The sequence below is a fragment of the Candoia aspera genome, chromosome 6 (genome assembly GCF_035149785.1).
Source record: "Candoia aspera isolate rCanAsp1 chromosome 6, rCanAsp1.hap2, whole genome shotgun sequence".
NCBI classification, from domain to species: domain Eukaryota; kingdom Metazoa; phylum Chordata; class Lepidosauria; order Squamata; family Boidae; genus Candoia; species Candoia aspera.
Genome location: NC_086158.1, coordinates 5,508,147 through 5,525,414, shown reverse-complemented (window position 1 = coordinate 5,525,414; position 17,268 = coordinate 5,508,147). Strand labels below are relative to the sequence as shown.

General features: G+C 39.3%; 2 protein-coding genes across 2 annotated transcripts in view; one reads left to right on the top strand and one right to left on the bottom strand.

The window, feature by feature from the left end:
• ABCC5 (ATP binding cassette subfamily C member 5) overlaps positions 1–17,268 on the top strand; it is a 528,771-nt gene that overhangs the window by 103,355 nt on the left and 408,148 nt on the right. The window lies entirely within an intron of this gene.
• LOC134499608 (cytochrome P450 2J2-like) overlaps positions 1–17,268 on the bottom strand; it is a 163,213-nt gene that overhangs the window by 122,020 nt on the left and 23,925 nt on the right. The window contains exons 4-7 of the mRNA XM_063306333.1: positions 16,787–16,947; positions 15,985–16,161; positions 12,547–12,688; positions 8,768–8,955 (exon numbers count right to left, since the gene is read on the bottom strand). Coding sequence (XP_063162403.1) covers positions 8,768–8,955; positions 12,547–12,688; positions 15,985–16,161; positions 16,787–16,947 — 668 coding nt within the window. The remainder of the gene's footprint in view (positions 1–8,767; positions 8,956–12,546; positions 12,689–15,984; positions 16,162–16,786; positions 16,948–17,268) is intronic.

Genomic DNA, 17,268 nt, shown 5'->3' with positions numbered 1-17,268 from the left:
TTGCTTTCTTCAACTAAATCTAAATTACATTTGAACTTAATTTGGAAGGAATTCCTGCTATTTTATTTAATTGGGATGGGTGAGCAGCTCTGAATCTATGCTCTGTTTTATTCTTGTTTAGTTTATCTTTCAACTTGCTATTTTCATTTTTATATGCTTTTAATTTACTTTTTATAAACTGTAATGCCTGGAAGGTCATCTATCTGCTCCAGCTACAACTCAATAAAATATAGAACAGGACTCAAGAATGGGAAAAATGAAGAAAAGACCGCAAGTGCCCTCCACAACACAGACTTCTCATCATGTGGCCAAAGTATTTCAGTTTTGCCTCTAATATCGTTCCCTCAAGTGAGCAGTCTGGCTTTATTTCCTGGAGGATGGACTGGTTTGAACTTCTTGCAGTCCAAGGCACTCTCAGAATTTTCCTCCAGCACCACAGTTCAAAAGCATCGATCTTCCTTCACTCAGCCTTCCTTATGGTCCAGCTCTCGCAGCCATATGTTACTACAGGGAACACCATTGCTTTAACTATGCGGCCCTTTGTTGTCAGTGTGATGTCTCTGCTCCTAACTATTGTATCGAGATTGGTCATTGCTCTTCTCCCAAGGATTAAGCGTCTTCTGATTTCCTGACTGCAGTCAGCATCTGCAGTATTCTTTGCACCTAGGAATACAAAGTCTTTCACTGCTTCTACATTTTCTCCCTCTAATTACCAGTTATCAATCAGGCTGGTTGCCATAATCTTGGTTTTTTTGAGGTTGAGCTGCAAGCCAGCTTTTGTACTTTCTTGTTTCACCTTCATCATAAGGCTCCTCAGTTCCTCTTCACTTTCAGCCATCAAAGTGGTATCATCTGCATATCTGAGATTGTTAATGTTTCTTCCAGGGATTTTAACTCCAGCCTTGGATTCCTCAAGCCCAGCTTGTCGCATGATGTGTTCTGTGTACAAGTTGAACAGGTAGGGTGAGAGGATACAGCCCTGCCATACTCCTTTCCCAATCTTAAACCAGTCTGTTGTTCTGTGGTCTGTTCTTACCATTGCTACTTGGTCGTTATACAGATTCTTCAGAAGGCATAAAAGATGACTTGGTATCCCCATACCACTAAGAACTTGCCACAATTTGTTACTGTCCACACAGTCAAAGGCTTTAGAATAGTCAATAAAACAGAAACAGATGTTTTTCTGAAACTCCCTGGCTTTTTCCATTATCCACTGGATATTGGCAATTTGGTCTCTAGTTCCTCTGCCTTTTCGAAACCCAGCTTGTACATCTGGCAATTCTCGCTCCATGAATTGCTGAAGTCTACCTTGCAGGATCTTGAGCATTACCTTAGTGGCATGTGAAATGAGTGCCACTGTTCGATAGTTTGAACATTCCTTAGTGTTTCCCTTTTTTGGTATGGGGATATAAGTTGATGTTTTCCAATCTGATGGCCATTCTTGTGTTTTCCAAATTTGCTGGCATATAGCATGCATTACCTTGACAGCATCATCTTGCAAGATTTTCAACAGTTCAGCTGGGATGCCATCGTCTCCTGATGCCTTGTTATTAGCAATGCTTCTTAAGGCCCACTCAACCTCACTCTTCAGGATGTCTGGCTCTAGCTCACTGACCCCATCGTCAAAGCTATCCCCGATATTGTTATCCTTCCTATACAGGTCTTCTGTATATTCTTGCCACCTTTTCTTGATCTCTTCTTCTTCTGTTAGGTCCTTGCCATCTTTGATTTTGATCATACCCATTTTGGCCTGGAATTTACCTCCGATGTTTCTAATTTTCTGGAAGAGGTCTCTTGTCCTTCCTATTCTATTGTCTTCTTCCACTTCCAAACATTGCTTGTTAAAAATAATCCTTATCTCTTCTGGCTAATCTCTGGAATTTTGCATTTAATTGGGCATATCTCCCCCTATCACTGTTGCCTTTTGCTTTCCTTCTTTCTTGGGCTACTTCTAGTGTCTCAGCAGACAGCCATTTTGCCTTCTTGGTTTTCTCTTTCTTTGGGATGTATTTTGTTGCCGCCTCCTGAACAATGCTGCCAACTTCTGTCCAGAGTTCTTCCAGGACCCTATCTACTAAGTCCAGTCCCTTAAATCTATTCTTCACCTCCACTGCATATTCCTTAGGAATATTAGTGAGCTCATATCTAGCTGATCTGTGGGTCTTTCCTAATCTCTTTAGTCTGATCCTAAATTGTGCAATAAGAAGTTCGTGATCGGAACTACAGCCAGCTCCAGGTCTTGTTTTTACCGACTGTATAGATGTCTGCCACCTTTGGCTGCAAAGGATATAGTCAATCTAATTTCGGTGTTGTCCATCTGGTGAAGTCCATGTATAAAGCCGTCTCTTAGGTTGTTGGAAGAGAGTGTTTGTTATGCAGAATGAATTGTCTTGGCAAAATTCTATCAGCCTATGTCCTGCTTCGTTTTGTTCTCCCAGGCCATGCTTACCTGTAATTCCAGGTGTCATTTGACTGCCCACCTTAGCATTCCAGTCTCCCGTGATGAAAATAACATCTCTTTTAGGCGTGTTGTCCAGTAGGTGCTGCAGATCCTCATAGAACTGCTCTACTTCAGCTTCTTCAGCATCTGTGGTTGGGGCGTATATTTGGATCACTGTGATGTTAGATGGCTTGCCCTGAATTCGAATTGAGATCATTCTGTCGTTTTTTGGATTGTATCCAAGCACTACTTTAGCCACTTTACTATTAATTATGAAGGCTACTCCATTTCTTCTGTGGTCCTCTTGTCCACAGTAGTAGATCTGGTGGTCATCTGATGTGAAGTGGCCCATTCCAGTCCATTTCAGTTCACTGATGCCCAAAATGTCTATCTTTAATCTTGACCTCTCCCCAATAACCACATCCAATTTGCCCTGGCTCATAGATCTTACATTCCAGGTTCCAATGGTGTGTTGATCCTTAGAACATCAGATTCGCCGTTCACCACCAGCACTGTTGGCCGCTAGCCGTCCTTTCGGCTTTGAGCTAGTTGCGTCATCACGTCTGGGGCTAGTTGAACTCATCCTCTGTTCCTCCCCAGTAGCATTTTGACCATCTTCCGACCTGGGGGTCTCACCTTCCAATGGTATACCGACATATCTCTGGTTGTACTGATCCATTTAGTTTTCACGGCAAGAATACTGGGGTGAGTTGCAATTACCTCCCCCAGGGATCGCATTTAGTCTGACCTCTCTGTCATGACCTTCCCGTCTTGGGTGGCCCTTCACAGTTTAGCTCATGGCATCATTGAGGTGCTCAAGCTCCAGCACCACAACAAGGTAACGATCCTTTGCTGAAGTAGATGGGCATGCTGAAGATCAAACTGACAAAGGAGAAGAATTCTTATCCCAGCAATTAGCAACCACTCAGAGACAAAAGTCTAGCTTTGGGCCTCATCCCATCCCTGGAATTGCTTCTTCTGATATTGTTTTCTCTGACACCCAAAGTACATGCATTTCTCCAACAGTTGATCTTCACACCAAACAGTATGTACCAACTTATGTTCCCACCATTCCTGAGGATCTGCCTCTTACAATGGCTACTACTGGGAACTCAGATTGACATTTCAATACCTCTAAAACCCTAACAATTCTTTCATGGAATATCGCAAGCTGGAGTGCTAAATCCAAAAACTCCACTTTCATGAATTATATTGCTGAATTTGACATACTCCTACTTCAAGAAACCTGGCTAGATAACAGCTTGTTTATAAGTGGGTATAAGTCTCATTTGCAGCATCTCCTGGAGCAGAATGAGGTAGAACGTGTGGTGGCTTAAGTATATAAATTTCAACTAAGCTACATTCAAACATTATACAGTTAGGCCCAATGGAGTGCTATGCAATGCCTGTGCTGATAATTTTAGGAATGCTCTATTGGTCAATGTCTATCTTCCACCTTCTCAAATTGGTCCCATTTTAACAGCTTATGGACCAAATTCGAAGCATACATAAGTACCCTTACGTTTCATAACCCCTCTGCATATGTCATAGTTTCTGGTGACCTAAATACAAGGGTGGGGACAAATTAAAAGGCACTTTTTACTCAGTTCCACCAATACCCTCCAGAACTAGTTACAATCCCCCTTCTATCAACCCAGCAATCTAAAAATTCAAAAGGGGATTACAAGGGTCTGTGTTTATTACAAACAACTAACAAACTAAATTTATATCTATTGAATGGATCGATCAGTAGTGACTTCCCTGGCAAATTCTCCCACTGCCTTGGCTCAAGACCTTCCCTGACTGATTACACTGTAATCTCATGGAATTTAATTACTCTTGTACAAAAACTGCTGAAAACTGCTTTATTACTGCTGAAATATTATGCAACAATTGGAAAATATTATACTTCAGCACCTGGATGAAAAATACACATCTGAAACAGGCTCAATATTATATACTGCATTTATTGATTTTAGGTCTACATTCAGTCTAGTTCCCACAACAAGGCTATGAACTAAGCTGATGAACACTACCACTGATAGATGGTTACTGCTGCTTATGCATAATCTTTAAAAGAATTCTAGAATCAAAGTTTGATGCAGTATGCAAGGCCACCACATCAATGATAAGCCAACTTACAGAGGAGTGAGGCAGGGATGTATTTTATCTCCCCTGCTATTTAATCTGTACATAAATCCACCCGTGGCCAAAATAAATCAATTAGAACATCACTCCCCAAAACAAACATATATATTGCAACTATGTTTTATGCAGATGACATAGTATTTCTATCACAAACACTACATGGACTTAAACAAGCTCTGAATGTTTTGGCCAATTACTGCTCTGAGGAAGCACTTGAAATCAACTATAGTAAAACTACGATCCTGATCTTTGCAAAGAGATCTAAACTGCACACCTGGAGGATAAATGGCCAGAGTACTGGACAAGTGAAATCTGTTAAATATTTGGGCATGGTTTTCCACAGCTCCACCAAATGTAATGCACACGAAAACTATGTCAAGTGACTCAAAAAAAACAGGGGCCGCAATTCAATCTTTTCACTTCACCAGAGGAGCACAGCATATCCCAGCAGCACTGAAGTTATATTCACCTAAGGTACATGCACAACTATTTTCCAGTGCCCAGCTACAAACTTACACTTCATTTACTCCTCTTGAAAGGATCTAATTAAATTACGAAGGGCTATATTCCAAGGAGCTCCTTTCATTCCAAATATAGTGTTTAGGAGGGAGGCAGGGCTATCTAAAGTCAAAACAGGTGCATGGACCTGAATCATAGCACACTGGTTGAAGTTACTGTTCTTTCTCACAAGTTTGAGTTCTTTCCTTATTGAGGACAGTTAGAAAACAATATGGTTCAGGACAATCTCACAAAAACTTTGACATCTTGGCTTTTCCAGGGAGGCATTCCTAATGATGGGTTATGAGCATGCACTTAGTGCATTTAAAGAACATATCAAAGACCTGGAAGCCCAACAGGACCAGTCTGCTCTACCTAAGAATGTTTTTCTCAGGAGTCAAGCCCCTTTTACAAACCAGTGAGATACTTACACCACATCACTGTTTCTAAATTCCCAAGAGCACTAACTTAAGCATGCTTCAATGTCCTCTTCACAGCAGTTTTGGAGAGCCGATTCAAAAAAGTCCCCTATAAGCTGAGACTGTGCCCCTGTGGACAAGGGGCTGTTGAAACTACAGTTCATGCCCAGCTATCCTATACCCTCTATAGGACTCAAGGACCTGCCCTATAACTCCTTACCTTGTAAAACACCCAGGAAATTCTGAGCTTTTTAATGTATAGTTGTTGTTATCAGATCAGTATGATTCAGTCTCTTTGAATGTACTTAATTTTATAATACTCTCTGTAAAATTAGGCAGACTTTTATTATCTATTGACAAACCCACCACCAATTGTCTACCTTGTTTTGTTTTTACTTTATTTTTATTTTTAATGTGATTTTGTTTGCAATTCTGGTCAGTGACAGTAATAAAAATATTCATATTATTTAATTATCGATTTTCTTATGCTGTTCTCTTGAGAAAAGGGACATCCAATTTCTTTAAACTTCCTTTCTTCCAACTTTCCCCATATGCATTCAAACTATAATTGTGCCAGGAGTTTCCTTCAGGAGTTTTCTTTCCTTCAGGAGTTTTCTTGCATGGCTCCCTCCCTTTGTGTGTCCATAGGGGACTCTCACTCCAAGCCCCTCTTTGTACACAAAAGCAGCTGGAAGAGAAATGGGGAGGATCACCAGGACAGGTTTATCCCCATTAGGACAGTTGTTCCTCCCCAAAGAATTGTCTATGAACAGGGGTATTATCCTAAGTTTGTAGAGGAACTGTGGGAACTAGGTTACTGACACATAAATTGCATGCATGCATGCATGCATGCATGCATAAATAAATAAATAAATAAGCTAGCTAGCTAGCTAGCTTTTGGAATGGTACAGATTAAATTTCTATAACATGTTATGGCAAAAATGGATATCCTTTAACTTTTATTTCTTAGATTAAAATGTATTATTTGAAATCCCTCTACTTGAATTATTACAGATGGGGTTATCTCTGTCAGAACCAGAGGAATCCAGAAGCATAGCTGATGGCATCTGGATGCATCTTCTTGACATGGGTTTTGTAACTGATTAAATAGTAAGCATGGGGTTTGTTTGTAGCTAAGTAGAAAGCAGAGCACAGCTGTAGATTAGAATAGTGGGGACAGCAGGCATTAAACTCCTGAAGGCTGTAAAGGATTGTTTAGGTTAAGCATTATCACTTAGTAACCAGGGCAACGGGCAGACATCAAAGACGAGGTGAGCCAGACAGGGTCATCACAGCTGGTAGCCATGGCAATGGAGGTGGAGGTGAAGGAAGGAAAAGATTTTATCCAGTTGCCTGCGTGTGAAACTTTAGTTGTGTCTGTAGCTAGAATGATGGACATTTCTCCTTAATAAAGAATCTATGTATATCTTAATGGTTTGTACTGTGAATTACTGGAATTAAGGGTGCAAGGGCCATGTCCTCACAATCTCCTTATCAAGTAAGACATTCTGTGGAATTTTTCCAAGATGGCTGCTGTCTCTTCTCATATTTACCTTGGAACCCTTGACCTGTCTTACTAGACATTCTATTAACATTCAAGTTGCAAAGATGCTGGAAGTGAACAGAAGTTGCTAATATACACTGATGACATTTCAGATCTTCTCAGCAATTCTCAAAGCTCTCTATCTAGATTTTGGATACCAAGTTTTATAATATAGTAAATTTTCTGACTATATGATAAATTGGAATAAATCTAACATTTTGAAAATTGGTAATAAAGGTTCTAAGGAGATACATAAAAGGGGCTTGTTTATTGTTCAGAATCACTTAAATATTTGGAAACAATAGTGCCAAGTTGTAGTGGGGAGCCCTTTCAACCAAAAGTCAGCCTGACGGGCCCAGAGGGAATCACATGACTGCTGAGGGCCAATAGAAGGAAGAGAAGGAAGGAGAGGGCTCTGTCAGGTTTGGGCGGGAAGAGTTTTGGGTGTCTTGTGTGAGGGACCTGGCAGGAGTCCTGGAGGAGGGGGTTACCTCAGGCAAGGTTGAAAGTTCCTTAGTTAGAATTGTGTTAAGATTTTTTGTACTTAAACTGTGTGTTGTGTGTGGAAACTTATTTTCTTTTGGTACCTTTAATAAAGTTGCATTTGTTTAAATCCTGGAGTTGACCTGTAGCCTTCTAGCACCTGTCTCAGCCTGAGCTACTGACTCCACAAAGGTTTTGCCTTTTTTTTTTCCTTCCTGTTTTTAGGCAGACCCAGGACAGGGTGAGGATGTGCCCTTCAGTCCTCCCCTGGTTCCCCAGAGGGCTGGTGGGAAAGGGAGAAACTGGTTTCTAACAAAGAGTTGGCAGCAGTAAAGGGGGCAATTTTTCCAGCCACTCTTTACCCCCAGATGCGAATTACCTCAGAACTGAAATACCTCAGAAGGACAGGCTGGCTTGACCCTCAGGGTCCCTTCCTTATTACCCAGGTAAATGTAGTTGATGTGATTGCTGTAAATTACATAACTCAGATTAACTGTCATACTAAGAGATGGTTGAAAATACCAAATTTTTATGTGAACCATCTACTTCAGGATTTAAAACCTTACATTACGTGTACAGTTGCCAAATTCTGTGTTGCTGCAATGAAAATAAGACAAATCCAGACAAAGAAATAACTCCCTATTTTAAAAAGTACTTTTAAATTTGAAATATTTTAATTGATAAATTGTCAGGGGATATATATATTTTACTTTTATTTTATAAGTTCTTACCATATAATTTCTAATGTTTTAGGCTTACCCCATAAGGTAACAAATGTATTAATACAGTAATAGCAGAGTGAATGCTGTATTATTATGTGATATATTTTGTTAGTTTGTAGTTTATTATTGTATTTCTTGATTGTACTTTGTTTTTCCTTTAAATTTTGCTGGTCATTGACCGAATAAATAAATTTACTAAAAAATTACCCATGAATTTTATCTCAAAACCACATATTTGAATTTGCTAGGAAGCCCATGGTCATTCTCATGAAATGAGAAAAAATTTGAGAGAATTCATATTTTCAACTGTGTGTTTTCTGGGTTCACACACTGTGCTAAGTATCACTTGCTTAACCATGGTTGATTAAATAAACCCTAACTGGCTGGATTCATATAACATGCTAAGCCAAAACCAACCCAGCACCTTGTGTCTAGCACCAAGTGAAAGTTTAGGCAAAGAGTTCCTGTATGAAGATGCAGACCTCCAGAAATTTAGTAAGTTAATATTCTTTACCTTGGGAATGAGAAAACCATCCAGATAGACATCCTTCAAACATTGTCTTGGTAACCCAAATAAAAAGATGTATTTGCTTCTGATGATCTCATGAATCACAGCGTTGGTGTAGGGCAGTTTCTTCCAATCTTGATAACGTATTGAGTGAGATGAACCCAAAGCATCTTCTATTTCTTTATGGACTTTATCTGAGAAAAAGAGTAAGAAAGGGAGTTTTACTGAACACCTTGCAATTTATCTTAGGAAAGAAACAAGACAAATATTGAGGGAAATTTTTCCAGTGAAAGACTTTCATATGATTGCTGTTTGAAAAAACATGAATTGTAAATAATCTGCATGAAAATGGCAGTGAAACAAATTAAAACAAATGCTATTATTGTTAGTGTCCAATAAAAATTGATGGAAAGGAAATCATAAATGTTGCAAGAAAGGTGAAAAAAGTTAAGTCTGTATAAGACATATCAATATGAAAATAAGTATAACGAAGATTAAGCCAGCTGGGTTTGACAGGAAAAATGAAATGAACAATTGTTAGTTATAGATAAAAGGCAAAAAACCTGGAGCAGGTACAGTAAATTAATTGTGTGTACCTTAGCAGAATGTTTACTAATTATTTATGAATGTATTTATTTAAACAATTTACATGGCTGTCCACCACAAGACATTAAACACAAGGAATTGAAGCCAAAACACAACAGAAGAAATCAATTAATTAAAAAGAAATTGATTGATTGTTTATGTGCCATCAAACTGATGATGACTGTTAGTGACCACATAAACCGATTTTATCCATGATGATCTGTCCCTAACCTGATCCTTTAGGTCTTTCAATGGTGCACTCATTACCACTGTAACTGAGTCCATCCACCTTGCTGCTGGTCTTCCTCTTCTCTTTCCTTCCACCTTTCCCAGCACTGGACCCTTCTCCAGAGAGCTAGGTCTTTGCATAATGTGTATGATAATTTGACCCTGGTCATTTGTGCCTCAAGTGAGAATGCTGAGTTGATTTGTTCAATTATCCATTTATTTCTTTTCTTGGCTGTCCATAATATTTACTTTATCAAAAAGTGGCTGACCCCTCAACCCATTACAACACAACCAACAGAAGCGATGAAATGGATAATGCTGCCATACATCAGAAACATCTCAGAAACTACCAACAGACTTCTACAACCACACGGCATCACCGTAGCACATAAACCAACCAAAACCCTTCAAAACATCTTAAGTAACCCGAAAGACCCAGTGGCCCAAGAAGAGAAAACAGGAGTTATCTACAACATACAGTGTAAGGACTGTAGCAGCCACTATGTAGGACAGACAGGCAGAAGGCTAGCAGAGTGCATCCACGAACACCAACTAGCTGTCAGAAGACACAATGAAAACTCCTTCATCTCACAACACATGGGTCAAGTGGGTTCAACCACAGTTTCAACTGGGAAACTGTGAGCATCCTAGACCAAGCCAAATCCAAAAACACCAGAGAATTCCTGGAAGCTTGGCACTCAGACAAAGCAGCCATCAACAGGCACATCTAAGTAAACAACATTTACATACCATTGAAAAGAGACAATAGAAAAGCCAAAAGACCAGAACACTACCTCGCAGCAATCAACACCTAGATGTGCAAAGATTAACACCAGGTGAACAATTAAACCATACAATATACCTTAATCAAGGAACTATTAACTCAGGCAATCAACCAAGCAACAAACAACAGCTCAATCAAGGAACTCCCAAGGAGAGAACAACACCTCCCCCAACATAAGCAGGACAAGCCATGGTATATAAACAGAGGGCAAGTCCCACTCTCTTTTCGCAATGAAGATGTTGCCTAGTCTGGCAATGAAAAGTCTGCAAAAAAGCAACAAGGCTCAGAGAGCACCAAGGACACCACAGTTCAACCCTGAGCTACAAATATTCTCTTTGATTGATTCTCAAGAGTCTTCTCCAACACCAAAATTCAAAAGCATCAATACTCTTGTGTCATCAGCATAGTGCAGATTGTTGATGTTTCTTCCTCCAGTTTTAAAACCATACTCATCTTCTTCAATCCAGCTTCCCTTAATATATATTCAGCATATAGGTTGAATAAATAAGGAGAGAGTATAGACTTGTCTCACTCCTTTGCCAACCTGGAGCTAGTCTATTTCATGGTCTTCTGTCCATGCTATGTTTGACCTGCATATACTGTAGGCTTCACATGAGGACAGTGAGACGCTCTGGGATTCTGATTTTTCTAAGCACTTTCCACAGCTTTACATGAACAACACAACTAAGGCCTATCTATAATCAATGAAGCACATGCTGACTTCTTTTTAGTATTCTTTGTTTTCTCAATTATCCAGCATGCTTCAACAATAATATCTTGTGTTCCTCAGCCTTTTCTAAAGGAAGCTTGAGAAATTATAGCCATAAAAAGATGAGAACTCAGGAGAAATTTTAATATGGGCAAATGCTGGTAGAAAGACAATGTAGTTTGCTGTGAAAAAGGATGATAGAGGTAGTGAATATGGCTGTGTATAAGAGCATGCTTCTTTAAATCCATCAACTTCAATGAATTTATTTTAACTGACAATACTTTTTATAATGGTGTCTTCTAAATAATTTCATAGACCATGGGTGAGAAAAGATATTCTCACTCTGTGAACCAATAGGGAGACCTAATAGAAGTTTGGAGGAGAGCTTGGGATAAGAGATTTAGGAGGAGTTCCTAAAACATTTTCCCTCCATCCAAGAATTTATACTTAGTTTACCTGAAAGTGAAAGAAAGAAAGAAAGAAAGAAAGAAAGAAAGAAAGAAAGAAAGAAAGAAGAAATAAAAGCCTTTCTACTAGTGGTGCTGTCAGGGGATGGGAAAGGGACACACACACGTACACACACAGAGTGGTGATCTCCAAACTAAGGTGTTGTCTGTTGTATTATTTACAGTGCAATTTAGAACGTACAGTAAGTGAAGATGAACAGGGGTTTGAAATTGTGATCAGCAATGCTTTCTGAAAACTAACTAGGATATGTTTGCAGCAAGCTTGTAGCAGTACTTAAAGAAAAAGTCAAAGTATTGGAGCAGCCCAGGACCATGCTTCACTTAATTTTCTTGACTGCTGGCACCATATGAGTTGCACATCAAAAAGACTGGTAAAAATCTGGTTAATTATGGAACAGTTGATCTGGAAGGCTTTAAACTGAATCCAATGGGAGCAGAAATGAAAACCCTAATTTAAGGACCTCAGATAAAAAATTCTGCACAGTATAAAGTTGGAATATTCCTGAAATGGGGCTTCTGAAAATATTAAAAGAAAAAATCAAGGGGAAAAAAACATTAGACCATTAAGGCCACTGTTGTCTTACTGATGCTGATAAGGTGGGAAATAAACAAGCTTCCGTTGTTAATACTGAAGGCCAATATAATTAACAGGCATAATAGATACCTGGTGGGATGATTCACATAACCAGACTACAGCAACCAAGATATACTGTAACAGTCTGCAGATAGAACAGAAACAACAGAAAAGGAGGAAGCATTGCACTGAAAAAAATTAAAAGCAATACTGTTTTTGGTGTCTTCTGTTGCCCTCCCAACCACAGAGATGTTGATAATGCCTTCCAAAAGCAACTTGCAGAAGGACCATGAAATGATCTGAAATCAGATCAAGAAGTGTATACACAGCCCCAGTACATAAATATATTAGCAAGCAACTTAGTATGACAACATTGAGGAATTCTAATCCATAATTCTAATCCTATTTCACTGTCAGCAGTGCAGCAATTTGTCTCACCTTGTATATCCAGATGAGTCGCCATGAGTAGCACTGCCCATTGGAGAGAAGCTGAAGTTGTCTCTGTCCCAGCAATAAAGAGGTCAAAAATGCATTGAACCAAATTGTCTTCGTGATAGGTAGAACTGGGATCATCCTTGCTCTGTGTTTAACAGTAAGGTAAAGGTTCTCGTTTAGTCATGTCTGACACTAGGGGGCTGCGCTCATCTCTGTTTCATGGCCAAAGAGCCAGCATTGTCCGATGATGAAATGGCATTTATAAGCATGTTTCTATTATTGCTCATACTTTCCCAACTTAGTATCCCTTGCTCAAGTCCATGGGCCATATTGTATGAGGGGAATAGGTTTGTTGTTCAAATAAGTCTTGGGGTGGTAAATATAAATACTGGGACATAATAGAGTGCAAGCTGAATTTTGAGAACTTCAGGCCATTTCCACATTAGTGATGTTAACATCTGGATAGCATTATCAAGCTATCATGGAAGTGATGTACTGCCTGTCCCCATCAGTGCTGTTTTGGTACAATGACGGAAGTGGGCAGATAATGCAAATGTCTTTTGTATGACTTGCTGAGCCAAAACATCCAAGTGAAAGTTCATCTGTTGTGACGGATAGATATCTCAGCTTTGTATTGGAGTGCCAGCCTTTCACAAGTGAAAAGGAAGTCCACAAATACAAGGAAACATCATGTTCTTAACAATATATTAAGAACGTTGTTGGGTTCCAGAGCACACAATGAATCATAAAATTCCCAATCCTAACAGAATGTCCTAGTGTTGTGTCCCAGGTGTTGTGCAAACTTAGCATAGGTTGGATTCATACTGCAACATTAACCTAATTAAAAAACTAAATGCTTTGTTCATATACTAAATTTGGTAAATATTAGCCTTAGTTTGTTTTTTGTTTATTTTCATGTAATACAAATCTATCATCTGATTAGTGTATGGTTCAATATACCATGTAGAATGAAATCATTTCAGTGACAACAAAGGTCAGAATAGTTAAGGCAATGGTCTTTCTAGGGATATTTATTTTATTTATTTTATTTTTATCCCACCTTTATTATTTTTATAAATAACTTAAGTTGGCAAACATACCAAATATTCCTTCCTCCTCCTATGTTCCCCACAACAACGACCCTGTGAAGTGAGTTTGGCTGAGAGAGAGTGACTGGCCCAAGGTCACCCAGCATTCATGCCTAAGGCAGGACTAGAACACACCATCTCCTTGTTTCTAGCCTGTTGCCTTAACCTCTAGACCAAGCTGGCTCTATATTTGACTTTCCTCATCATACAGAAACAGTGGGAGAAAGAATTTTAGTTCAACATTTTATTGGTCAATCAGATGCTTCTGGAATGTTCACAAACAGGAAAAGTTAGACATATCCCTTTCCTACTACTATTCCTCTGCAATTGGTATTTGGAAGCATTCTGGCTCCAATGAGAAGGTAATACAGAATTTTCAAGATGAGTAACCCATGATAGATATGTCTTCCACAAATTTAACCAGACACTTTTTAACACTAAAGTAGTTGCTCTCACCATGTCCACAGGTTAATACTGCTGTATCTCTTCTAACTCTTCTGCTCAGCTTTATTGGATGATTCCTGGTTCTAACATTTAAAGGGAAGGATAACATTTCTCCTTGTCCATTTTCTGCTAACTATGCATAGTAAAGGTAAAGGTTTCCCTTGATGTAAAGTCCAGTCGTGTCCGACTCTAGGGGGCGGTGCTCATCTCCGTTTCTAAGCCTTGGAGCCGGCGTTGTCCCTAAGGACCCGTCCGTGGTCATGTGGCCGGCATGACTCACGGAACGCCATTACCTTCCCGCCGAAGCGGTACCAATTAATCTACTCACATTTGCATGTTTTCGAACTGCTTGGTGTGCAGGAGCTGGGACGAGCAACAGGAGCTCACCCCACCGCGCGGTTTCGAACCGCCGACCTTCCGATCGGCAGCTCAGCAGTTTAACCTGCAGCGCCACCGCTAACTATGCATGGTTACACACAAATCCATCATTTCCCTCCTTCAAAAAAAGAATTGCCTTCTAGACTAAAGAAAGAAATGATCAGGTTCGTTTGGCAAGTTTTATTCTTGATAAACCCATGCTTGCTCCTGAGACACAATACTTTCTTTTCTAAATGCTCACAAACCAACTACTTAATAATCTCTGCCTAAATTTCACTTACTATCGATATCTAGCTGACTACTCTAAAAATTTCCAAATCCTCCCTCCACCCCTGCACTTTTTGAAGATAAGAACTACATTTGCCACTTCCTCCTCTTGTCAACTATTCTGCTTAGTTCCATTTGAACATAGTTTCCCATTAGGGAGAAAACATGGGAAATAGAGGGTGAGGAGCACTGCCCTCTTCCTATCTTCTGTTACTGTTGAACTAGCTTCTCTTAGCAGTGGTCCCACCCCTTCTTTTTTTCTTCCTTTTACTAATGACATAGCCAGAAAAGTCCTTTTTGTGATTTTTAGCTTCTCTACTGAGCAGAGCTTCATTTAGGCACAAGCTAAGCAAACTGCAGTTTATGGCCTCACCATCTGAACAGGCCTCTCAAATGTTCACTTTTCTTCATAGGTTGTAATTTCATCTATGAAAGCCTCCAGAAATTAAACCCTCCTGTATGGCTCACATGACCTTCATTAATTAAGATGATTTCACATTTGCTGTGTGAATATGCATACATAAGATATGCATGCATTCACATTTTCTGTTCAAAGAGGGCTCTTACCCAGACCATGATAGGTTTTTTATTCACCTTAGCTACATTCTTGCCAAGTTCAGTTGTTATACCTAATTTCCCATTATCACTTGCCAAATAAGGCCTCCCCAACTTCCCAAAGTTTAGGGCTTTACCATGCCTAAACCCAACCCTGCTTGCAAGCATAAATTCTTCTGATGCTTTAGCCTTTTTAATTTTCTGCAGATAGTAGCTACTTGCTAATACACCTCCTTGGTGATTATACCCACCTTACATTTCCTATACATGCCTCTTTCACCTCTTAGCTCAATGAAAAACTCTAAGTTCTCTTTGACCTAAAGATTTCCATCTATGGAATTCTATCTCTTACTTCTCTAAAATGATTAAAATCGACTGTCCTCAAATCTAGTGTCCATGAATGATGATATTCCATTTTCCTTTTGGATGTCAAATATATATCATGTTAGCTCTTACTCCTTTCACTTGCTTCTTGTTATTGAACCAGTTAGCAATCCAAAAAGGTCCTCCTATCCCATGACTACCAACATTATTCCAGAGCCTTGCAGAAGGAACTTTGTAAAAGATTTTCCAAAAGTGTAAAGAAGGCAATGAGAAATGTGGGAACATGAATTGGAAGTGGATCTACAGATAACATCCTCAGTCATACACAGGAAGGGTGCAATGATTTCTCTATCAATCAATATTCTCATATAAAGTAAATGCTTACTTTTTCCATTTGAAACAGATAGAAATCAATATAATCCTGTGGCTCATGCAGATTCTGGTTCTCCTTATGCTGTTTAACCTGCTTCCTTGCAAATGAAATAACCTTCTTAAGTGCAGATAGGACAGTCTGGTGAGGGCCTGGCAGATGTTCCATGATACGTGGGAAAATTTCATAGAGCTGCAAGAATGACAAAGCAGACCTTGTTGCAACACAGGGAGGTGTTTTCATATGGACAGTAAGCCAACTCCTATGGATTACCACTTCAACCATATTTCCTTGAGCTGCATGAAATTTAGGACTCAGGGAGACCTGGGTAATTCACAGAGAAACCTATTGTCTTGTTTCTTAACAACAGACTCTCACACTCATCCGTTATGTGTATATATGTCCATCTACACAGCAATTCTACACCTGCCTGGACCTCTCCATCTATGTTGAAACTACATTGCCCAAATTCCAGGTTATAACCCCACTACATTTGAAAAGCATCTCCCTGAAGAAAAAGTTGCCACTTGGATAATAGTCTCTTCTGTCAACAAGCCTCATGGACATACATTCTTACTCATTTCCACCTTCACTCCAAAACATCTAACTTTTAGTTTAAGGATCAACTAATTTGAAAGTGTACAACATTCATGTTGCACTGAAATTCAAGAACGAATAAGAAAACAGAACTCAGTAAAATGTGAATTTCTGTTAATACGGTAATCTTGAACAGAATCTTGAACACTGCATTAACAGAATACAGTGAATCTTGATTAAGCTGGGAAGAACAGAGAGAAGCAGAAGTACTAATACTCACACCATGACAGATGCTGCCTCCAAAGTTTAAGGAAACCTGAACTGCTTCCATCAACTCCAGGAAGTTCTTGTCATCAGTGGAAAACCGGTCTCCAAAAGTTGCAGCACAGATTAAGTTGCAGACTGAATTTGTGATGGGTAGTGCTGGATCAAATGCCTGCCCTGAAAATGAAAGGTTTAGTTCTGTTACTACCAAAACTGGGATGCCCTGATTGAGCTTGTTAGAAGTAAATAAAAGAAGTTGGGATTATTATTTAGTGTTTATCAGATATCCTAACTTTCTGTTGAGAGTACAGCTTTAATACATTGTGGTGTAGCTAGCAAAACTGAAAAAAACCTATCAATGTCCTTGAATAATATCTCCATCTGAAATTCCTTGGCTGCCAATAAGCTTTTTTCAGGCATTTTCAGGTCCACTTCCTCTATTTTGGTTTATCTATTACATGCTTGAAGAAAAAGGGGTGAAGTATGGTAAAAAACATA